Genomic DNA, 25,962 nt, shown 5'->3' with positions numbered 1-25,962 from the left:
CCGTTTAGTGTTCCGTTAATCGACGTTAGTTGATTATTCAAACTACTTAACAGGTCTCAACTGAATTGGTATTCACATAGAATGTATCAAATGGTTAAAATTTTATTGTTAACACGCATCTGCACCGGGGCAGTTTTTTTTTGTTTATTCAAAAAGCTCGTTTTATTACCATTTCGTTAGTATATAATATATACACATTGAATGCTTCAAATGAACATATTTAATTTTAATTTGCATTGCTACTTGGTGATGCTTAGATAAGAGTACATACAACTGCTCATTAGCACCAGAACTTTAGAAGAAGACGATTACCGGAAACATGGGCAACTTCACTTTCTCTCTGCTTCGCTTTCTTGCTCTGCATTTTCTTCTCAATTCTATACACCAAAGTTGGGCCTTTCAGAGTAAGACACCAACAGAAAGCAACCATTTCCACATTGTTGAATTCAGCTCTTTACTCACAGCTTCAACTTGCAGCCCTTCTGCCGCAGGTTCTTTCTTTCTTGTCTCATACTACAAAACAAGTTTCAATTCAATGTTCTTATCATGAAAATAATTAAATTCAGGCTTATTTTCCTAGAGTAATTTTTTTGAAACTGTGATTGGTTTGAACTGTAGTCTCATCAAAAGAGGAAGGTCTGAAATTGTTCCACAAATATGGACCCTGCTCTCCAAGCAAGCATGGCAAAGCAAATGCTCCTTCTGTACGTCAAATCCTTGAAGGAGACCAAACAAGAGTAAACTCCAAGCTGCAGTCCAAGCTCTATGGCAAGAACAATGTTAAAGTAAAATGGGATAGTAGCAATACTAATGAATACGTTGTAAATGTGGGTCTGGGAACACCTAAAAAGGAGTTGACGCTTGTGATGGATACAGGAAGTAGTCTCATATGGACTCAATGCCAACCGTGTAAGCTGGGAAGTTCCCATGGTTGTTTTAAGCAAACAGATCCAATCTTTGATCCATCAAAATCTTCAACTTACATCAACGTTACATGTCCCTCACACACATGCAGTCTGACCAATACCACTTTAGGTAACTATGTATTCAATATATTATGCAGATTTTTTTTTTCCTGTGTCATGAATGCAATAAGGCTAGCTAGCTGTGATCACTTGACTAGCCCATTCAAGATATTCTTTGCAAATCCAACTTTTCAATGTCGTTGGAATACATTCTGTTAGCCAATTAGGTAGCTTTAACTATTGAAGAAATAGGCTAACTCCTTGAACTTTCACCATATTTCAAATTATCCCTCGTACTTTTAATTGTTTCAATTAACCCCATCTACTTTATAATTGTTTCAAATTAATAATTATGTTAAACATTTTACAAACTGTGTTAAACCTCCTCAGATGCCTTAAGCCCCAAATCTCAAAAAAAATGTCTCCTATGTTCTCTCTTCTCTTATTACAATAGTTTGGGATGATTTCGATTTGGATCGGATAAGATTAATGTGTCTCATTTCTTCTATGTTCTCCCAAGGTCTTTCTCAAAAAATATTAACATCTTCTACGAAGGGGAAACAATCAATGGAAACTTTGTGAAAAAATAATCAAGAGCTAAAGAAAAAAGAGAAGAAAAGATCATCCCATATCGTAGAAGAAAAGATCATCGATGAAAACTTTCTGAATGAATAATAATAACATCATCTCATCCCAAACTTTGTGAAGATTCTTCTACGTTAATCTTCTCTGATCCAAATCGAAATCATCCCAAACTACTGAGAAAAGATCCAAATAAAATTGTAATAAGAGATAGGAGAACGTAGAAGAAAAGAGAAGAAATTTTTGAGATTTGGAGCTTAGAGCATGTGAGGAGATTTACCAGAGTTTGTAAAAATTTTAACAGAATTATTGATTTGAAACAATTATAAAGTACAGAGGTTAATTGAAACAATTAAAAGTAGAAGGAGGTAATTTAAAACATGGTCAAAGTTCGAGGTGTTAACTTATATTTTAGCAGAAGAAATATGATATAAAAATCATTAATGTAATCTCACGTTTCGAGCTTAAGATTTTTGGATTAAATTGATTTTTACAAGTATATAAGCTTTTGTATGGCTCGCAACCTAACATCACGTTATTTGATTCTTATGATAAAACAATGCAGGATTTTCAGCTTGCTCGTCTACCTCAACATGCGAGTACGTGTCATCTTATGTAGATGGATCATCACTCGGTGGATTTCTTGCTAAAGAAAGGCTAAGTGTAGGATCCGATACTTTCAATGACATCATATTTGGGTGTGCTGAAATCAACGCTAATGTCAGCGTCGCCGGCAATGATGGCATACTCGGACTGGACCAGGGTTTTTTATCATTTGTGGAACAAACTGAAACAGCCAACACATATCAAAGAGTTTTTTCATACTGTTTCCCATCAAAAGCAAGTGAGATTGGTTTCCTCAAATTTGGTAAGGCTAAACGAGTTTCGAAATCCTTGAAATTCACGCAGCTAGGAGCAAGTTATGGCATTAATCTTGTTGGAATAAAACTTGGCAACACCAAACTTCCAATTGCTTTCAAGAGGGGTACTGCAAGCATTGATTCTGGTACAGTTGTTACAAGGTTACCTACCAAGGATTATATTACTTTGCGAGAAGCATACAGAAAAGCCATGTCACATTATCAGTTGGCGAAACCGTTTGATATTCTCGACACATGTTACCATGTTGATAGTCGCCGTAAACTTAAAATTCCGAAAATGAGCTTCTTGTTTGCAGATGGTCTTGTTTTAGATCTACCGCACATTGGTCTTGCTTTCCCAATCAACTCGACCCTTGTTTGTTTACCATTTGCACCGTATCCGGGAGGTGTAGATCGTGTGCTTTTTGGAAACGTTCAACAGAAAACGTTAGAGATAGTGTATGATGTTGCAGGAGGAAAAATTGGATTTGGTTACGGTGGTTGCAAATAGTAATTGTTTATCCATCTCTTAATAAGTTTGCAATATATTAAATACCATGCTCCATGCGGAGATACCATGTTATCGGAGCCTAAACACCACTTAGGATTAGTAGATTAGCCACTTATTATATATATATATATATATGGGGTATGTTTTTCTCATATTACATGAGATATAATACCCCTCCTACTCATACATCAAAAGCTGTGTCAGCATTTATTTATTTTTTTACATTTTTTTAAAAGAGTGGGCTCCACATGTTTTGTATCTATACCATGAGATAACAAGTCTCCTATAACATGAGACTTGTATTTCCCTATATATATATATGGATTTTATAAGAGTTAATGTTGTAGGAAAAGTGAATGTGTAATGTTATTGAGATTCGTTTTGCGTGCCGTAATTTTTTTTTTTTTTGCTTCAAAAAGTGTGGGCCCCACAAAATGTTTTGTGTGTAGGAAACTTTTTTGTGTCATGTTAAATGATGAATGCAAATCCCTATATATATATATGAAAAACTATATATGCTTTAAAAGAATGTAAGTTGTGTCCTTTTAATTTTTTACTCTATGTACTCCCGATAATACATAGTTATAACATAAAAATTTGATTTTTTTTATTACTTTTCCACGTACGTCAGCTGATGTGATTGAGGAGAGAGAGAAAAAATAACTTTTCATGTTATAGCCAAGGGTGTAAATGGGTTAGGCCGGCCTACAGGGGCCTACGGCTTAGCTTATATTACGGTAGGCTTAGCATATTACAAATAGTAAAATAGAACAGACTTAGGCATTTTAAAAAACCTATTTAGAAAATAGGTCATAGGCTTTTGAATAAGCCTACAGGCTGACCTATATCATATTATTTATTTTAAATAAAATTATTATTATTATAATTTTGAATAATAAAATAATATTATTTTAGTTATTCTTTTAATTGTTGAATGTTTAATAGGCTTAGGCCAAGGCTTTTATTTTTTTAAATATAGGTCAGACCAGACTTGTAATTTGGGATCTACAGAGGCTAATAGGTCAGGTCAGACCCAATATTTTTTTACACAGGTTTGACCTATTTAAACCAAAGCCTAGCCTAATTTAGCCTATTTACACCCCTAGTTATAACTATATACTACCGGAAGTACATAAAGTAAAAAGACTAAAAAGACACAACTTACATCCTTTAAAAGCACAAAAAGTTTTTCATATATATGGGATAAACATTTCTACAACCACTTTAGATAAGGTTATCTACAGTTATTCCTTTTTAACTAAGTCTGACCAGTCTTACATAAAAATTACATTTTCTCTCTCTGCCACGTCAGTCGACAATGTCTTAAGAGAGAGAAAAAAAGAACAGCTTTATTGTTATAACTATGTATGACTGGTCAGACTTAGTAAAAAAGGATATGTGTAGATAACTTTATCTAAAGTGGCCGTAGAAATACTTTTTTCCATATATTTATATATAGGGGAGGGTTATATTTACAGACTCTTACAAATTACACTATCTACTCCCGGATGTACATTAGGTTACACTATATACTTCCGGAAGTACATAGTGTAATTTGTAAAAAAAATTTGCAAACGGATCATTCCCATATATATATATATATATATATAAACAACAGATATCTTTCACCGAAGGTAATTCTGTCGGAACTAGTTTAGGATTAAGGCTTTAAACCCCTCTTAAAAATGGTAAAAATGGTATTTGAGAGGATCGAACACATACTCTCACCTCCACATGCTCAGCTCTCATGTACCAACTAAACTACCATCATTTGATTATTTCACAAGATTTTCGTTATGTTACGAGTTGTGTATATTTTATGAAATATTAAAGTATTTTTAACTTTAATATATTATATATGATTTATGACCAACCAGATGGGATTTAAAAAAAAATTGGTAATAAATTCTAGTTGATATTGAATGTAACACATATTTTTCTGGGGTACATGGACAACATCCTTTATTTGTATTGATTTTATACCTAATTAGCTTATTCAGTTCCATATTATTCTTTATATATATATTTTTCATTTTTTAATTTTAATTTGTAAAGAATAAAAAAGTCAAAAATAATTTATTATTTTATCATTTATCATATTAACTTAATATTGAAAAGCGTCAAAGATAAATTTAAATAAAAAAACTACCGAAAAAATAAGTGATATATATATATATATATATATAAGGCTAAATAGTTTTGGAGCAAATTATGTGAGATTGTGAACTTTAAAGTTAAGTATTTACTAGGGAAAAGTTCATAAACTTTAGGGATGTTCGCGGTCTGGATTAGATCGATTTTGAAGCAAAAATTATTTGATCAAATCCCTTCGGTTTGATCATTTAATCATCATTCTGTTTTAATTTTTTTTTAAATCTAATCTAATCCAATTCAATTTTATTTGATTTCGATTGGATTGATTTTCAGTTTTCAATTTTTCGAAAAGGCTAAAATTTCAGTCATAAAATCACCAGTTATATCAAAATAAAGTCATTCAAAGTTACAAATCTTTGGAATATTTAAGTCTTCAAACTAAAACAAAACTTAACCAAATGGTGGTAGCTCAGTTGGCACATGGGAGCTAAGCAGGTGGGGATGAGAGCATGTGTTCGAATATCTCCAGTACCACCTTTGGGAGGGGTTTAAAGCCTTAATCATGGACCCGTCCCGAATCGGATTAATTGCGAAGCAATGAACCGGTTGGAATATTTTCAAAAAAAAAAAAACTAAAACAAGACTTAAAACTCATGAAGAGTTAAAATAGATTAATAGACAATAAAAAATTAAAACAAGATTGTTTGCTATCAATAACATCTAAGATTCTAAGTCTACAAAACAACAAGATTTCAAGTCACAATCTTTTGAAAATAATAAATACATAATACAGTAGATCGGATTTCACCAACCAAAACAAAAATCGATCCAATCGAGTTAAAATATGCGGGGTATTTTTTTGATTATTGGTTAATTCGGTTATCGATTTTTCAGTACAATCACCACGATTTGAATTCGTTGATGAACACCCATGATAAACCTCATGTGGTTTACTCTTTTATTACTTACACCCGTATAATTTTTTTCTTATCAATTACCCCTGAGATTTGATTTTTTTTCTTAATGTTTTATTACTATATTGATTTGATTTTAATTATGTTTTATTTTAGGTGTGTTTAATGTCGATTTATTCATAATTAGCTATATTTAGACTTTCCTTTCCTTATGTATTTTTTAATTACATTTTAGGGTTATTTGACAGCTTATAAAAGGGTGTTTAGCACTATTTTGGTAGAGAGATGAACATTTTGTTATTTTGATAAATACAATTGAGAACCGAGTTTTTTTTTATCAAATTCAATTTCTTTTGTGTAGCTACTTTTCTATATGTTTTCAGTATCAATAGGCTTCTTATGATTAATAAAAATATTTATTAACCAACTTATTTTTGCAGGCATCTCCACACTTTTATAAGGACATTATCGTGTCCCAAAATTTTACTAGTCTTCATCTTCTTTATGCCTCCTTAACCTCATACGTTTAATTCTATGTAGAGGTGTAAATAGGTCAGGCTGGGTTGGACTTTAGCCTTTCTGGCATAAGCCTACGTAAAAAAATATTCAGTCTATCTAGCCTATTGGCCTACTAAAGACTTTATTTATAGACTAAGTCTAGTCTATTTTTAAAAATTAGAGTGCCTTATATGGCTTACAGGCCTTGTAGGCCTCCCTAGTGATATATTTTTAAATATTTTTAAAAAATTTAAAAATATTTTTAACAATTTTTAAAATATTCGCTTGACATTACAAGTCATTAATGTGTTCATAAATTGCTGTATTTTTTTACACAAGATATAAATTTCACTAATGAGCGTTAAAAATTTTACAATAGTAAAAAAAACTAACTAATCCAAGCTCAAAGATGAGAGGTCAGTTGCCAGAGAAAAGACGAAGTTCAGAGAAGGGAGAAGCGGCGTTGCATAAAATAATTTAGGGTTGGTACTGATTGCCACCTAAAATAAATATTTTATTTTAAAAAATTAAATAGGCCAGGCTTGATAAAATTGGCATCTGACCTATTTGTTAGAAAGGCTTTCTTATTAGCCTAAGCCTACTTTACTTTTCAACGTAGGTCGGGTTAGGCCAGGTTCAACGTAGGCCGGGCTGTAGGCTAGACCAGGCTAGCCTGACCCATTTTCACCCCTAATTCTACGCGCAAACCATTTGTTTAGATCATCACATGCATCCTCCAAATTCACGTCATTTTTGTCGCTACTCCCATTAAAAAGCTGGTTAAAATAGTCCATCCACCCTTTTTTTTTATTTCTGTATCTTTTACCAAAAGTTTTCATTTTTATCATTGATGCATCTAACTTGGGTCAAATCTTTACTTTCCTTATCCCTCATTTTTGCAAGTCTATGGTCTATGGATAGTTTTTCACCTTTTTTACTCCCAATTTTTTTGTACAAATTAGAGAAAACTTTGCCTATGGACTTTCACACTACTTCTTAGCATTTTTCTACCCAATCTTAACTTTAGCAAGTTCTCCTTTCTGGGATATTTATGCAAACATTTAAAGCATTCCTTTTTTTTATTTAAAGCATACGCACCCAAGACATCTAAAATTTAATCACTCGTTACGAGCTTAACCAAAATAATTCGATCACTTTTTCTTCTGATATCAACAACCTGATATCTTAAACTTTTATCGATCATAACTCCACTCTTTTTTTACTCTTGTTTATACTAATAAACTCATAGTTTAACATGTTTTAAAGGACTAAAATCACTCTTATATATAGTCAAAAGCATGAAAACTTAGAGTTATTTGGCTAAAAAACATAGAGTTTGAATTATTGACTTATATGAATGATTTTTGCTTGTTTTGTAGGACAATTGAGTTAAATTGAAGCAACGGTTAAGGTTGAAGGATTTAAAGCGATAAATGGGGACCAACCATTTATTGAAAATCTCCCTAAAGATGTCTATCGGCCAATATTTTGTATCCAAAATGATGGATTTGGATCTCGTGTTCTTCATAAAATTGTAGATCTGTCTTTTATTTTTATAACTAGACCAAGATCATATCAATTGGAGGAGTATAACTCAAGTTATAGCCAAAATACGAAACTATATTTTTGTTGTCAAAATAGCACATTTTAATGCGCTCCAGCCCGTTCAACGCCCAGTTACGACCCAATTAAGGCCCATTATGTGATTTTCACCTAAAACAAAGATTCCTACACCTATTTAAGTTATTCTTCATGAGTTTGTGACATAACTTAATATCGGAGGCAAAGTTTTCATCGGAGGAGCGATCTTTCATGCTTTTGAGAGTTTGAGACGGGCTGGAGTCTCGAGTACGCTAGAAACCTTGAAGATTTACCGCGCCATTACATCAATGGAGTTTGGGGGAGCTTTCTTGTTTTCTTGTGTTCTTGATTTCACCGTGTTAGGCTAGATTTTCTTTGTAATTAGGGCTAGATAGAACCATTTGAGTCTTTATGTTTCTGAATTAATATTTAATGTAATTTTTTCTTTTTATATTGAATGAATATGTCTTTACTTAATGTCTTCTACGAGTTGTTCTTGTAAATTGAATTAGGATTCGTATTTGACAATAGGGATGTTAGTATATGAATTTGGTTTGATTCATTCATTATTAATTGTATGACTCTAAGAATAGACATATGAATTGTGCCATTTTTATGATTCTTGATATTGATGCTTAGATCCTTTTAAGAAACACCAAGAAATTAAGATTCTCTTATGGGAGTAAAGGGTTAGAATGCCAACGGATTGTGTTTAAACTAATTTAAGGGACTTAATGGGCAATATAAAAAGGGCGATTAATTAAGATTTTAATTCATAACATAAAGGGAAAATTAAGGGAAGTCGAATCCCTAATTGCATTTCTTAATTGACAAGTAATCCAAATTTAGCCTTCTTGCTTTGTTATTTAGTTTGATTTTTATACAATATTCTTGATCAAATTTCATTCATCTCTCTTGATTGATCGTCCAACTTAAGTGTAAATAGTGGGTTAGTGATTGAAATTCTAATCCTCATCGGAACGATCTCGTACTCAATACACTTTATTACTTTTAAGATCGGTGAATTTGCCAAAGTCGCAACATACACCTGTGTACCACAACTTGAATCCAACGCTTTCCACTTCCTTGACTTTTTCTCCAACCCACTTATTAGTCTCTTGCAAGCACAAAATATTCACTCCCATTTTAGCAAAACCATATTCTAACTCCATCAACTTACCCGTTAAGATTCCTACATTCTAACTTTCCAATCACATCCTTATCCCTCGAGCATTTCTTGCCCACCACGATCGCTCATAAGCGTGTTTAGACTCTGACATACTTGTCACCAAATCTAGATGAAAATGTGTTGGCCTTGTCTTGAGGCAAGGTCTAGTCTAGCCCAATTTCCTTTACATCCGAGATCTGATGCAATGTGTCGCTAAGAAGGTTACGCTCTAATGAAAATTCAAAAGAGTTCATCTCATAAAGATATTTGTTATCTTTTACTGTTGGCTCGCTATGCCTGACCTTTACTTTGGCTTTGGGACAAGTCGTGCATGCATATGCAAACTTCCTATTCCTTGATCAAAAATAACAAAAAATAAAAATAAAAATTTATCATATATAACCTTAAGCACCGACACTTCAAAAATCCTGATGTGTCGTGTCCGACACTTCCCGACACTCTCGGACACTACGACACTCCCCGACACTCCAACACGCGTTATAAAAATTCAAAAAATTGTTCAAAGGTTGCGTTGCGTTGAGTTTTTAGTTCCAACTATTAGATTCGTTGGATTGCGATTACCATTTTATTGAGTTTAATATAAATATTTAGGATATCTTATGTTTCTTTGCAAAATTTATGAATATTATAAGTTTAGATTCATTTTTTTGTTAAATTATTGAATATTAAATATAATATACACTACATAAATTAAAAATATTATTTAATATCAAAACGTGTCCTAACGTGTCGAAATCTAACATTTTTTAAAATTAACGTGTCGGAGTGTCGTGTCGTATCATGTCACGTGTCCCATGTCGATATCGGTGCTACATAGTATATAACCTTAGCCACAAGCTAAAAATTAATGAGCTGAAGAACTATCTAAGAATTAAGTTGCAAGATAATAGAAACTTTATTTTACAGGCCTAGTACATTGTAAAAAAAATAATTAAACCCTTAAATCATGAATTATGCTAAAGGTAACAATTATTTTATTTCATACGGTGAGTGTGACTTTTTTTAGTTTAAGTTAGGAGTAAACAGACTTTTGCTTACAACTAATCAAAATCTCATATATCAAACTAAAATGAAAGATAAATGTGGAACCCATCTGTTGAAGATGGTATTCAGTGTATATATGTGTGTGTGTGTGTGTGGAACTCATCTGTTGAAGATGGTATTCAGTGTGTGTGTGTGTGTATATACATATACATATATGGGGTAAACATTTTTACAGCCACTTTAGATAAGGTTATCTACAGCTAACCTAAAAATTAGGTCGTTTTGATTAATGAAGGGTGTTTATGTAATTTTAGGTGAATTAATGAAGGGTGTTTCCGTAAAATTTTTTATTTTTTTATCGTATGCATTCTACTGAAACACCTTTTATTAATTCACCTAAAATTACAGAAACACCCTTCATTAATCAATAATTTTGGGTTAGCTGTAGTCTGTAGATAACCTTATCTAAAGTGGCTGTAGAAATATTTTTCCTTATATATATATGTGTGTGTGTGTGTGTGTGTTAAATTATGTTACAGAGATAGAGATTGTGGGACCGACACTTGTTTTATGTGGGTCCCACAATCTCTATCTCTATAACACAATCTAACAATTTCCCTTAACAGTATACTTCTTTTTCCCTATATATATATATATATATATATATATATATGGTTCACTTTTTCTACAGTTGTTGTGCAAATTGTAATCAAATTTAAATCTTCCACACAAATACGCAAGTGCACGTGTCACAAGTAATAAAGGGATGTGTGAGTCCAAGTATCGTTCCCACGGAGATAAGTGTCAAGTAATGATTATTTAGGTGAAGAAAGTGAGTAAAGTGATTGATTATGATTATTGGTTTTGTAAAATAAAAGACAACTAATAATAAGAAAACAAGAAACTAAAATAATAGGTATTAAGATGATGGATGAAATATAGGTTAGGATCAATTTCCCTGATACAGCAATACTGATCTGATGCTTTAACAATGCTATATCGATGATTAACTAGTAACCAAACACTAATGTATGCTGGGGCTTTTGGCCAACCTAACATATATACCCAATAACTAATTTCCACATCTCTATGGCCAAACTAATCACTGAATTGTTTAAGTTCACGTTCTAGGTTATGTGGTGTGAATGATCTCTCTACCCACAACTTAATTAAGTTAATTTAACTCGATTAGTCCACACTATTCAACAAGGGTCTGGATTCGGAAACCTCTCGGCCCCAACCTCCTCAATATCACATATGATCTCTCGACATGCACACATGAATAAGATTAAGCAAACTCGTTGAATAACTAATTAAACATTAACATAAACAAAGTTTAGGCATACATCTCAATGTTATAGTATAGGTACTTTATCACCTAACCTATGGAGCAAATTAGCTCATAATGAAATTAAATAAAACAGAGAAAAGAAAGAAAGAATTCATTGGAAAACAGAAAAGAAGTTAAAAACAATTGCTGCAGGAAGACGTCGTCACTGCCTTGCTCCAGCACTGCTCCAGCGCTGCTCTTCCTCTTCCAAAAAGCTCACTGTCTCCCTCTAAAACTCTCCTCCTTGCTTCTGACCTTCTGAACCTTGAACCTCTCTAACTGTGTTTCAAACTGTTTCTCTCTGTTTTAACTCGTGGAGGAGCTCTTCTTAAATAGGAAAAATGGTTGGGCTTTGGGCTTTAGGAATTAAGAGTGGGGATTCATGAATCCGGTTGCTGCAGCCTTATCTTATCCCTAAATTCTTGGGCTGTTGGCACTTGATTGGATAAGATCTTAATCTTCTTGATTTTCTTGTGCCAATATTGTTGTTGACCGAACAAGAGTTTGTTGTCCTTATTCTTTGGGATTTTGGGATAAGACTCAATCTTTGAAATCGTCCTTGATCCTTGGGATTTTCGGATTTGTTGGCACTTAATTGGATAAGATCTTTATCTTCTTAGATTTCTTGTGCCAATGTTGTTGACCGAATCAAGGTTGTTGTCCTTGTTCTTTGGGATTTTGGGATAAGACTCAATCTTTGAATTTGTCTTTGACCCTTGTGATTTCTGAACTAAATCTCCAGAAACTTCCCTTGCTTGCTGGTGTATTGTTGAAGAATAACTAACTTTTGAAATTCAAAAGTTCGGTTGTCCCTTTGTCCACAATGTCATGCTGTAGCGCTTGCTATGTCATTACTTCGTCAACTTTTCTGCTACAGCATTCCTACGTCAATTTTTCATGCAAAGACAAACACTCAACAAGTCATCTTTTCTTACACAAAATCAAGGAATTTATCTCATTCTTCATACTTAGTCATCTCAAAGCACTTAATCATGAATATGCAATGTTTAGCTCAATTATCATGCAATTAAGACACTTTATATGGAATTTATGCAACAAATTTATCATAAAAGTAATAAATTAACTCTCATTTGGGAGAGTTATCAACAGTCAATGTAGATAACTTATCTACAGTGAGCCCAAAATGACATTGTTTTGAGCGAAAATCAAGGTATTTTTGTAATTATAATTTATTTCAGGATTATAATAGTCTTTTTCATTATAATTTTTTTATTTTTCAACCCAAAACGACGTCGTTTTGGGAGCAAATATAGATAACTTCTCTACATTCACTGCAGAAACATTAAAGCCACATGTATATATATGTGTGGTTTACATTTCTACAGCTGTTGTACGTGCACCCATCAAACATTTGTCATATATATACGTGCAAGCATTAAATGCGGGAAATTATAACCATACAAAAGATAAAAGCATTAAATATGGGGAATCATAATCATACACTTGTCATTGTTATACGTAAAGCGGCTGCAGAAATGATTTTACCTATATATATATATATGTATTAATTTTCTCATGTAGTAGGAGAAAATTTTCACATGCTATAAACACATCTTGTATAGGGCCCACATCTATTAAAAAATAAAAGAAAATATTGTACTAAAATTAAAGGGTCACTGGTAGGAAAAAACAATTCTCCTGCGACATGAGAAAATATTTTTCATATATATATATATATATATATATATATATATATATATATATATATGGGAAAATAATTCTCATGTTGCCGGATAATTCTTTCTTCTACTTATGAGACATCAAATTTTGTACAACAATTTTATTTTTTAATGGTTGGTGGGGCCCACCACTTCTTTTGTATGAGAAAAAAGGACATATATATATATATATATATATATATATATATATATATATATATATACATTTGTCATGTGACCGGATCTAAGCTTTGGGGCGGTCAAAAAATTATAACTATGTACTACGTGTAGTACATAGTTATAATATTAAAGTTGTATTTTTTCTCTCTTCAAAAATTTAACTATGTACTGTGGATAATACATAGCTATAATATTAAAGTCATTTTTTTTCTCTCCTATGTCGTCCGACAACTGTCTGAAAAGTTACTGAGGAGAGAGAAAAAATAACTTTAATACTATAACAATGTACTACCATAATACAAAGTTAAAATTCTAAAGAAAGAAAAAAAATACAACTTTAATATTATAATTATATACTACCCGTAGTACATAGTTATAATTTTTTAACTGTACTAAATCTTAGATCAGGCCATTGTATATCCGCTATATATATATATATATATATATATATATATATATATATATATATATATATGGGAATGATTCGTTTACAAACTTATTCTTACAAATTACACTAAGTAAGACCAGTTATATACTCTTTATTTAAGTATGACTGGTCATACTTAGTGTAGTTTATAAACAAAAAAATTTGTAAATATAATTATATATATATATAGGGGCAGGTTATATTTACAAACTTTTTTGTTTACAAACTCTTACAAACTACACTATCTTCTTCCAGGAGAACACTAGTTACACTATCTTCTCCCAGAAGAAGATAGTGTAATTTGTAAAAATTTGTACAAAAAATTTGTAAACGGATCCTTACCCATATATATATATATAAAGTTATATTTACAGCTAGCAAGTTGGCACGACCCCGTCTAGTCAAGTCATTTAACCGGTTAGTCATCAACAGGGGCAAGGTTTTAGATAATTAAAGAACATTTGACTTGAAAGAGTCAAATTTTCATCGAAAAAAATGAGTTTATAATATGAAATGGATAAGTGGCTTGATTAGATGGAAACTACACATATATTTAAAATTATAATTATTTATTATTTATTTAATAATTTAAAAACAAATATAAAAAGATAAAAGTGTAAATATTATCATTTAGGGCTTTCTAAATTAACACAGCTGAGTAGTCAATATTCAATTGGAAAGCACAATTTATTATTTAACCAAGAAAGTGTATTCAGAAACAAATGAAAATGCATAAGAAATAAACATTTGTAATAATTAAAATGAATATCCTCAATCAGGAGTAGGCAGCCAAGGCAAGAATGAGCTCCAAGAAACACTAATAAAATCCGTTAGCATTCCGTTATTGGAAGTTAGTGATTATTCAAACTACTTAAAAGGTCTGAACTTAATCGGCATTCACATTGAATGTATCAAATGGTTAAAAAATAAAATAAAATAAAATTATTGTGAATACGCATCTGCACCTGGGGCAGTCTTTTTTGTTTATTTAAAATGCATGTTTTATTACCATCATTAGTATATATAAGCATTGAATGCTTCAAATGAACATATTTAATTTTAATATGCATTGCTACTTGGTGATGCTTATATAGGAGTACATAGCACTGCTTATTAGCACCAGAATTTCAGAGGAAGAAGATTACCAGAAACATGGGCAACTTAACTTTCTCTCTGCTTTGCTTTCTTGTTCTGCTTTTTCTTTTCAATTCTATGCACCAAAGTTGTGCCTTACAGAGTACAGAAAGTAACCATTTCCACTATGTTGAATTCAGCTCTTTACTGACAGAATCCACTTGCAGTCCTTCTGGTAGAGGTTCGCTTTCTTGTCTCATACTACAAAACAAGTTTCTAGTCAATGTTCTGCCAAATTCAAAGTCAACAATACTAAACCATATGCATATTTTCCCCTTCCACTAATATTGCATTGCCCTCAAAACACACACACACACACACACCTATTTCGTTATGAAACTAGATTCAGGCTCTATCACTTGATTATTTTCCCAGAGTAAATTGTTTAAGATGTGATTGGTTTGAACTGTAGTCTCATCCAAAGAGGAGGGTCTGAAATTGTTCCACAAATATGGACCCTGCTCTCCAAGCAAGCATGGCAAAGCAATTTTTGTTATGTTATGTTTTGTTTTTGTTTTATTTTTTATTTTTTTACAAATCAAACGACGTCTTTTCGTGTGTAAATTTTTTTTTAAAAAAAAAATGCAGTGGCCCCTCTGACCCGGAAGTCACGGGTTCAATTAGAGAGGTTTCGGGGGTCAACATGCATGCAGAGTCTAACTGCTGACCCCAACCCTTAGAGAGAGAGGGGGTCAGTGACTCGACGGGGTCGATCCCGGGGTGGGGCAGAGTTTTAAAACACTATATAGTTGTGATAATATTAGTTCTGGTAATTAATGAGTAGGAGAATAACTAGTTTGCACTTTAATAACTTATGTATTTTACGGATTGGATCTTTTTTGAAATTTAGATTTATATGATATTAATTAGGGGAGGGATCTTTTGACTCTAGAGTAAGACTTACAACTCTTACTCTTCATCTTAGCCGTTGATTTCCGTCTATCTAACGGTTATTATTTATTTGAAATAAACAATTAATTAATTGTTATAGATAACCGTTAGATGGACGGAAATCAACGGTTGAGATGAGAAGTAAGAGTTGCAAATCTTACTTTAGAGTCAAAAGATTCCTCCCCTATTAATTATATTATATATTTTTAAATTTTTTATGTTATATTTCTGTATTTTACTATTCGATACGATTCTTGATATAAGATATAAAAAACCGACCAACCGATGCACGAAATGTATTTGGGATTCAACAACCTTTCAATAAAATCTTTTAGTATTCCGTTAATTTACGTTAGTGGTTACCCAAAACTACTCAGAAGGTCTGAAATTAATCGGTATTCACATGGAGTGTTTAAATTAATTAATTTTTTATTGTCAATACGCATTTGCGCCAGCGGCAGTCTTTTATCTTATTCAAAAAATACTTTGTTTACTCCATTGAGGCTATTTTAATATCGGACATTGCTATATGCATTGCTACTTTGGTAAGGCTTTGAGATTTTATTTTATTTTAATTTTAATTTTTGTTCACACACGTTAATTTTCTAATTAGCTGACTTCCAAGAACTTCAGAAGAATATATAGTACTACTTATTAGCACCAGAACTTTAGAAGAAGACTATTACAAGAAAAATGGGAAACTTCTCTTTCTCTCTGATTCGCTTTCTTGCTCTGCATTTTCTTCCCAATTCTATACACCAAAGTAGTTGTGCCTTTCAGAGTGAGATACCAACAGAAAGCAATCATTTCCACATTGTTGAAATCAGCTCTTTACTGACAGACTCAAATTGCAGCCATTCTGCCACAGGTGGGCATGAAGCGGTTCATAATCGGTTTTAACAAAAACCGAATCGGTTTTAAACAGTTTGGTTTTTAAACCGAACCGGTTTTTTCTTTCAAAACCGGTTTATGATTTATAACTGGTTTTGATTTAAAACCGGTTTTAATTCAAAACTTGTTTTAAATCAAAACCGGTTATGAACCATAAACCAGTTATCAAGTTAAAAACCAGTTTTTTAACAAATTTAAAATCAGTTTTTGATGGATTGTGCTATTTTTATAAGTAGTCGTTTGTTTCTTCCGTTAATAGGCAGTTGACCAACTATTTCTTGCAAGAATCTGCATTATTTTGGAACTCTCCGAATGAAATGATTCTTATAGAAATTATTTCATGTTGTTTAGAGTGGTTGGTAGAAGAACAGTTGAATTATTTTAAAATTATAAAAAAATTGCTCTTCGTTCTCTCAAGATTTATGTTACTAAGAGTTTCATTTAAACTGATCGACGAAGGTATGGGTAGGGGTGTTCAAAATGTCCAAAAGAATTAAACCAATCCATAACCAAACTGCTCTACATTTTAAAATCAGTTATTTTTAAAAATCGATTTCATATGTAACTGTAATTTATTTTTATAAATTAGTTATTTACCAAACCATAAAAATAATTGGTTATCCTTGACCAAACTGCTCTCTAATTAAAGAACAAATAAGTAAATCCATTGTGAGTTGTCCTTTTAATGGCGCTCTCAGAGACGTTAAGCCAATTGATTAATTTCATTGCCCTTTTCGTGATTATTTTTTAACTTCATTTTTGTCATTTCAAAGCCTTCGCCTTGTCAAGCTATGAGTTTGCCCGGAGGCCTATACGTGGTTATTTTTTTTTTTTGGGAAAAAAAGTTATTACGTTACATAAGAAGTGCTTTCTTAGAATGAGACTTTTCGATTTATGTGTAATTTTTTTTAAATAAATATTTTCTACATGAGATGCTTAACTTTTTTTACTAGTTTATTGTTTGAAAGTTTGAGTCAATTGATATATAATAGGCATGATAAAAGATAATACTTATTTGTTCTTTAAATGTATAGCAGTTTGGTTATGGATAACCATGAATAACCAATTAATTTTATGATTTGGTAAATAATTAGTTTATAAAATAAAATGCAGTTTCATATAAAACCAATTTTTAAAATGTGCAACAGTTTGATTACGGATCGATTTGGTTTTTTGAACATTTTGAAACCACTAGCCACAGGTTCGCTTTATTGTCTCATACTACAAAAACAAGTTTCAATTCAATGTTATGCCAAATCAAAATCAACAATACTAAACCGCATGCAATTTTTCATCCCCGACATCTCTATTTCATCATGAAACTAATTAAGTTCAGGCTCTATTACATAATTATTTTCCGAGAGTAATTTTTTTGAAGCTGTGATTGGTTTGAACTGTAGTCTCATCCAAAGAGGAGGGTCTGAAATTGTTCCACAAATATGGACCCTGCTCTCCAAGCAAGCATGGGAAAGCAAATGCTCCTTCTGTACGTCAAATCCTTGAAGGAGACCAAACAAGAGTAAACTCCAAGCTGCAGTCCAAGCTCTGTGGCAAGAACAATGTTAAAGTAAAGTGGGATAGTAGCATTACTCTTCAATACGTTGTGAATGTGGGTCTGGGAACACCTAAAAAGGAGTTGACGCTTGTGATGGATACAGGAAGTAGTCTCATATGGACTCAATGCCAACCTTGTAAGTTTGGAAGTTCCCATGGTTGTTACAAGCAAGCAGATCCAATCTTTGATCCATCAAAATCTTCAACTTACATCAACGTTACATGTCCCTCACACACATGCAGTCTGACCAATACCACTTTAGGTAACTATATGTATTCAATATATTATGCACATTTTTTTTCCTGTGTCGTAAATGCAATAAGGCTGTGATCACTTAACTAGCCCATTCAAGATATTCTTAGAAAATAAAACTTTTCAATGTTGTAATACATTCTGTTAGCCAAGTAGGTAGCTTTAACCTATATAAGCTTCTTTATGACTTGCAACCTAACATCTCTGTTATTTGATTCTGTGGAGATATATAAAATCATTAATGTAGCCTCACCCAACAGCTTAAGCTTTTGAGTTAAATTGATTCTTTACATGGTATCAAAGCTTCGATGTACTGGTTTGATCCTCACCCCCCCCCCCCCCCCCCCCAATTTTCTCTTGTGGAATTTCTTAGCATAGGTAGATGAGCATGTGCATTGTTCACCCTTCAAACCCAGTGGACTCTCGTGTGAGGCAGCGTGTTGCGATATATAAAATCATTAATGTAACCTCACCCAACAGCTTAAGCATTTGAGTTGAATTGGTTCTTTACGGATTCTTATCATAAAACTGCAGGGAGTTCAAGTTGCTCTTCAACCTCAACATGCTTGTACGGCGGAGCTTATGTAGATGGATCATCACTCGTTGGATTTCTTGCTAAAGAAAGGCTAAGTGTAGGATCCGATACTTTCAATGACACAATATTTGGGTGTGCTGAATTCGCTAATGTCAGCATGGAAGGCATTGATGGCATACTTGGGCTCGACCAGGGTTTTTTATCATTTGTGGAACAAACAGCCAACACATATCAGAGAGTTTTTTCATACTGTTTACCATCAAAAGCAAGTGAGATTGGTTTTCTCAAATTTGGTAAGGCTAAACCAGTTTCAAAATCCTTGAATTTCACACAGCTAGGAGCAGGTTATGCCGTTAATCTTGTTGGAATAAAACTTGGCAACACCAAACTTCCCATTGCTTTCAAGAATGGTACTGCAAGCATTGATTCTGGTACTATTATTACAAGGTTACCTCCCAAGGATTATATTACTTTGCGAGAAGCTTACAGAAAAGTCATGTCACATTATCAGTTGACAAAACCGTTTGGAGCTTTCGACACTTGTTATGATGTTGGTAGTCTTCTTAAACTTAAAATTCCGAAAATGAGCTTCTTGTTTGCAGATGGTTTTGTTTTAGATCTACCGCCCACTGGTATAGCTTTTCCACTCAACTCCACCCTTGTTTGTTTGCCTTTTGCACCATATCCGGGAGGTGATGATCTTGTACTTTTTGGAAACGTTCAACAGAAAACGTTAGAGATAGTGTATGATGTAGCAGGAGGTAAAATTGGATTTGGTTATGGTGGTTGCAAATAGTAATTATGTGTCCATCTCTTTATTGAGTTCTACAAGGTAACTATTGTGTATTAAATACTTATGAAGCGGTGAACGAAGTTTAGCTTAAATAAAGATTTAGGTTTGTATTACAAAAAAAAAAAAAAAAAAAAGATTTAGGTTTGGATGATTTTCAGGAGCAAATAAGTTCAAACCATTACCATTGTATCAGAAATAAAGATTGAGGTTATAATAATATGTTTTAATATATTAAAAGAGAGAATAAATTACTTTTTCACAGTATAAAGGTGATATCTTAAATCTTGATACTTATATAATGCTTTTGGCGTTACATGACTCCTCTGTATACTTTACAAAGTTAAAGGATTGAACATGTCATTTAATTTGAACCAAGTGAGAATATCCTGATTCAAGTGCGTATACTTCTGTCTCGCTTGCGGTTGTTGAATGTGTGACGTTAAAATTTTCTGATATGCTCTTGAATCACTTTATTAGAAGAAGGATTCATAGTATAAACTCTGATAATATAAAGAATTGATAGTATAAGCTTTGATAATATAAGGTTTGATTATATAAGATTTGGTTGAATTTTAATACTATTCAGTAGTTTGGCATGATATTATATAAAATAATATATTGTATAAAATAATATCATCTAATATTTAGTAATGCACTGTACAATACTATATAGGATAAAAATAAATATTTTTAATGAAAATATCATTTAATAAAAAATTTATATAATTCTTCAAAAAATGTCATATGGTATTAATTTTTTTAAAAATCTATTGATTAGTGTGTCCAAAAAAAAAATTAATTTTTATAAAAAAAAATTCAATATTTTAAAAATTAATATAGTGAAAAATTAATTTTTATTTTAATATATTAGTATTAAAATAATATATTAATTTTTGAGAATTGCACTGGTCAACGATGCTAATACACTTACCCCTTATCAGGCTTAATCCCTCCTCCTTAGGCCGGATTAAGTTATACATCATTTTGATGTATTAAGGGATTCTGCTGTATAAGCTTATATTATACGATGATCACACCAAACAACTGAAAATGTCATAACATATAGTATAACTTTATACTATCAGGCCTTATACGTTGCACCAAACATGCCCTAATAATTTTATAGTTGTCTAATACACTCCTTACATAAAACATAATGAGTTTGAAGTATGGACAATTAACAAGCACCCACCTACCACAAAGATTTTGATATTATATAAAACATCAATTCAATTCAAAAGTTACTATTAGGTGAATATCAGGTTAATAATTTTAATTATATTTATCTAACAATATCATTTATGTGCCTTTATGAATTTTTTTTTTCCCGGTACACTGTACCTTGAGGAATTCTGTTAGCACTTGTATATGATCGGTTGTCCTTGAAGAGCATGTTGTGTATATACAGGAGCTTACATCTCTTTTGATCTCCTTTGTTCAATTCATTAGGAAATTCAATTATGTGATAATTTGTATTTGGACCTTTTGTTAGTTATTTCAATATTTAGTTGATAAGTCTGTGTTTTTAATATTAAAATTACTTTAAATAATGATTAATATGATTATTAATATAGTGTTAATTAATAAATCTAAAATATATTAAAATACCAACAACTAGATAAGATTATAATCCATTTTCATATTGTTTCATGTTCAATGTAACAAATCACTAATCTGATGGAAAAGGCAATTGAGATCAGCAGTTGAAAAATCAAAATCAAGAAAATAAAGAATTAATAAAAATTAATTCTTCCTTGTTCTGCGTCTTGCTTCAGCGAGCAAAGCAAGCGAGAAGTTTTAATTGGCTCGTTGAGCAGCTCGCTTCAGCGAGGTAATATAATATGCTCGCTGAGCAGCTCACTTCAGCGAGTTGGTCCAAATAATAAAAAAACCCAGTTTGTTTCTTTAAAAGGGGACGTGAGAACTCAGTTTGTCCTCCTTAAAATTTTTGTCCTGCTATGATATCTGTTATAAATGCATCTGTATACTCTGTATTTGACTTTCATGCAGGAGTGAGCCTGGGGTATGGAGAATTCTCTATAAACCTGGAACTTATTGAGATTGTTATCTCACCCTTTTGGGGATATTATTTCAGGTTCCCAGACTCCCGGTGAGCCCTCATTAGGCAGGGACACGACACGTGGCTGAGGCAGTTGACGGATCGAATTTTGAGTGGCTGTAGGCTACTACCCTTTTTGGAGTGTATTAGTGTATTTCGTATTTTTAGTTATTTTGGGGATCATGATGTTTGATCTCTCACCTTATATATGGCTTGTATATGTCTTGTACATGTCTTTCAATTTGATGCATGTACATTTATGTATTCAGGCATGTTGATATAACTAGGTAGTATTCAGTTATGTTATGTATTGGATTGTGTGCTAGTAGATTAGTGGCACAGAGCCAAGTTCTGCATGCGCCCATGGATGGGTATCTGAGTATATCATGACTGGTACTTCTGGATATCTGTATTGTTTAAACTGTTTATCAGGAACTCTTGAGAGTGGGATTGGAAAATCCCCAGTTGTCCGATTTACAGAGGTTACTCTGTCCGATTTTCGTTTACGCCTAATGAGAATTAAAAGAGAAAAAGAAAAAAGTTAGCTCGTATTTTCGTAAGTTAAGTCTTTCATTGTTTTTGTTTTTATCATATGCATGTTAATTGAACCGGCTCGAGACGGGAATGTTAAATTTTATTATTAGGTGATACTAATACATTCAAGAATTTTCATCTTTCACTTTCCTCAAGGGTCATATCTATTCACTTGATATTTAACCTTGACGTTCTGCAGTCCTACTAATAACCTCATACAAAATCTCATCTGATGGAACTTCCAAGAGAGATCCACTATGGGATGTTTCTCTTAGGTGTCTGACCACAAGGAGGTTTCAAAGGCTAACTCCAAGGGAAGTTCCCCTCAATCTGGGCCTTTCATGAGAATTCTCTCTCTCATAGGATAATATCCTCATGGAGGTAATACAACCACATCCATGAAAAGGTTATTGCATATAACTCATAATATTTTATCAATCTACTCATAGTCTAGTCTTTGATTACTAGACATAACTAATCACACGATCATAATTGAGTCCACAATCTAGGCATGTGTGGCTCCAACCTCAATAAACTATGCATGTCATATTAATCTACATGCGTCATACCTTCCATCAAGCATGGGAACCTCTCTAGCTGGGGTTGGGTCGAAGTGCTAACATGTGCCGCTGCTGGAGGGTCAGAAACCACTTGCACGTGAGCAACTCGTCCCACGATCTAAGGACAATCCCTCGTGTAACGCTCGGCCGCTTCAAGAATTAACGACTATCCCCACATACTAACACGAGACTTTTCAGTGTGCTTTTTCCTCACTCGCACACTTCCAGGGAAAACTTCCCAACAGGTCACCCATCCCAGAATTGGTCCAAGTCAAGCACGCTTAACTATGGAGTTCTTCCGTTCCGGGCTACCGAAAAAAGATGCATCTTATTAGTATAGGTAGTACCAATTAATTCTTATAAGCTATCCCAAACTGTGCAGTTTCATACCTGCACAACCTTTGGAATCCCTCTCTTTCGGGGGTCAATTCGATTCATTCATGTAACCCCCCGCTGGAAGCCTGTCAGGAGCTGCTCCTTGTCCATGTCCTTTCGCACCGGCGATCACTCCCCGCCCTCGTCAGCGCTCGGGATGTTACACCTCGCATAGTGACCAGGTCTACCACACTTGAAACATACATTTTGGCCCATCAAACAAACGCCCTTGTGATGCCTGCCACAACTGTCACACTTGGGCACAATAGGTCTTTCATTGTCCCAACTCTGTTGACTCCCGCTTCTCTTAAACTTTTCTTCGGATTGTCTAGCTTGTAATTTCTTCTTTTCATTCTTGTCATAAATTTTCTTACTTTTTCTAGAGTAGAGCCAGCTGCTCCACTAGCACCAGATGTTTGTGCCTCAGAAGGCTTTTTGATCTTGGAAACATTGTACACTTCTTCCACTTTTCGGCATTGGTTCACAAACTTGCTAAACTCACGGATATGGCAATTAGACATCTTCTCATTCAGACCCCATTGGAATTTGGAGGTCATCTCGGCCGGAGTGGGTAAGGCTCTCCCATAATTAGCATACTTCACCAATTCATTGAACTTGGCAAAATATTGGTCAATTGTCATCGACCCTTGCTTCAAATCATTATACTCATTTTGCTTCCTTTCCCTAGCCTCCCTAGGAAAGTAGTTATCCAAGAACAAAGTCTCAAACAACCGCCAGGTGATTTCCCGTCCTTCAGCTTCCAACGGTTGCACAGTGTTCGTCCACCAATCCTCGGCTTCACCTTCAAGCATATACACCGAGTAAACCAACTTCAGAGCATCGAGGCATCTCATCACTCTAAAAATCTTGTGTCAAATTAGGCATGCATATTGCGTAAGCCAAATCTTGTCCACGTTGCTTAATATAATCCTTGCTATGTTTTTTCCCTCACAAGTTTAAATAACAGCATAGAAAATATATTTCTTGAGTTCATCCTCTTTTGCGACCTGTTATGATTGCCCAAACACACGAAAATGCCATAATAATATAATCTTGTATTTCTCATTATCTTTTTAAACAGTTTTTATTTATAGTGGTATATTCCCGTAAGCACATTTCGCAACACTAAAAATTAAGGGATTGTTTTGTAAAGTCATCATGATATGCTTTCTAATAAGTAAACTTCACTACAAATAACAAGTTTATGTCATGTCTTATTAAAAGCATATAAAAAAGCAAAAATGCCATATAATTGCATTTAAAAAAAATACCGGATTATATTATTTTTAAATATTTTATCTAACTAATGTACTCAATTGCATGCATACCTAATGCCTAATTAGTTGTGCATGTGGTACATTCGCAATTGCCACATGACAAGCTCTCACAAGTTACGCATATAACTCATGTGTAATTTGTTGAGCATCAAGTATGCGCACATCTAACTAAATTTATTCACGTGGCATCATTGTTATCATCTATGCAATTCTCTATTATAATGGTCATAATCTTCCAATGTTCTCTTTCCCTCTGCCTATCTTCCAATTCTCTAAAAAGTCATAATATTTTTTTAGGTTCCTATCAAATTGAGTTCAAGGTCGCATTCAGTTTGTACAATTCTCTACTTTGTTTTTGTAATATGTGTATGTGTAGATTGTACTATTACTCCATTTTGGATATGTATTCCATGGTACACATATTAGTTGGAAGGTATCAAGAATAATCATGATGATATCACATGACAAAATCCAATTAATTGCACATACATATGGTACGCAACTAGTTGTGCATGTGGTCTGTGCACAACTCCTCAACTTGTCATGTGATAATTATGCATGTATCACATACACAATTAATTACGCACCAAATAGGTATACAACCAACTACAGAAGTAAAATATTATAAAATAATAGTATTTTGTGATTTTTTTTAAAATATAATTATATGATTTTTTTACTCATAAAGAAAAAGCAACTACTGCATGATATTATTGGGAGATTGACAAGTAAACAAGCTACAAGATAGCAAATTGTACTAAGTACACTATTATTAAATTGTAAGTAGGGGAGATTTGCAATGATGTGCAGCTGGTGTGCATGTCCATCTCATGATAAAAGATAATAGAATGAAAAAATTTCATTCTTGGTTTGTCGTTTCCACAGCAAACTTTTGAATGACTCACCGAAATCATCCAAGGATGGAAAGATAAGCAAACGAATAAAAAAAACAGAAAGAATGCGTGGCATAACCGTGCGGCTGCGGGACTTAATGAAAAGCATGTTAACATAATCTTCAACATATAAACAGCGTGAATGAAGCAGTAGCTGCCACGAGTGAGTGACAGAGGTAGAAGAAGCGACAAGCCCTCACCGCTACAAAAAAATTTCTGATGCAAACTATGGCAAAGAAAATTAAAGAAAAAGCAGCAATTGAGGTAGTGAGATGAAGTCATGGAAATCCTCTCAATGAGGTGAGTATGTAAAATTTTATTTGTAGGTTCTAGCCTTTTCATGGGAACTCTTTTTTGATTTTCTGATTGCTTACTTCGTCTTGAAGCAACTTCATTTGTGAGACACCAAGTTAAATGTA

General features: G+C 33.0%; 2 protein-coding genes across 2 annotated transcripts; both read left to right on the top strand.

Annotated features, from left to right (window-relative positions):
- Positions 1-319: 319 nt before the first annotated feature.
- Positions 320-2,918, top strand: LOC133293303 (aspartyl protease family protein At5g10770-like). Its single transcript, XM_061491850.1, has 3 exons — positions 320-491; positions 619-1,035; positions 2,113-2,918. The coding sequence occupies exons 1-3, from the start codon at positions 320-322 to the stop codon at positions 2,916-2,918; spliced, it is 1,395 nt and encodes a 464-aa protein (XP_061347834.1).
- Positions 2,919-16,512: 13,594 nt separating this feature from the next.
- LOC133293302 (aspartyl protease family protein At5g10770-like) lies at positions 16,513-19,848 on the top strand. Its single transcript, XM_061491849.1, has 3 exons — positions 16,513-16,687; positions 18,111-18,401; positions 19,052-19,848. The coding sequence occupies exons 1-3, from the start codon at positions 16,513-16,515 to the stop codon at positions 19,846-19,848; spliced, it is 1,263 nt and encodes a 420-aa protein (XP_061347833.1).
- The last annotated feature ends 6,114 nt before the right edge of the window (positions 19,849-25,962 follow it).

The sequence above is a fragment of the Gastrolobium bilobum genome, unplaced genomic scaffold (assembly GCF_033153095.1).
Source record: "Gastrolobium bilobum isolate Gb01-03AN ecotype WA unplaced genomic scaffold, APGP_CSIRO_Gbil_v1 utg3209, whole genome shotgun sequence".
Lineage (NCBI taxonomy): Eukaryota > Viridiplantae > Streptophyta > Magnoliopsida > Fabales > Fabaceae > Gastrolobium > Gastrolobium bilobum.
The sequence above is the reverse complement of the archived record's forward strand: the minus strand, read 5'-3'. Positions and strand labels throughout refer to the sequence as shown.

What these genes read in the sequence shown, in the direction of transcription:
- LOC133293303 (XM_061491850.1), top strand. Translation starts at nt 320, where the DNA reads ATGGGCAACTTCACTTTCTCTCTGCTTCGCTTTCTTGCTCTGCATTTT. An exon ending in TTGCAGCCCTTCTGCCGCAG is followed by an intron (nt 492 to 618) that starts GTTCTTTCTTTC and finishes TTTGAACTGTAG; the next exon opens with TCTCATCAAAAGAGGAAGGT. An exon ending in TCTGACCAATACCACTTTAG is followed by an intron (nt 1,036 to 2,112) that starts GTAACTATGTAT and finishes AAAACAATGCAG; the next exon opens with GATTTTCAGCTTGCTCGTCT.
- LOC133293302 (XM_061491849.1), top strand. Translation starts at nt 16,513, where the DNA reads ATGGGAAACTTCTCTTTCTCTCTGATTCGCTTTCTTGCTCTGCATTTT. An exon ending in TTGCAGCCATTCTGCCACAG is followed by an intron (nt 16,688 to 18,110) that starts GTGGGCATGAAG and finishes TTTGAACTGTAG; the next exon opens with TCTCATCCAAAGAGGAGGGT. An exon ending in ATGGACTCAATGCCAACCTT is followed by an intron (nt 18,402 to 19,051) that starts GTAAGTTTGGAA and finishes ATAAAACTGCAG; the next exon opens with GGAGTTCAAGTTGCTCTTCA.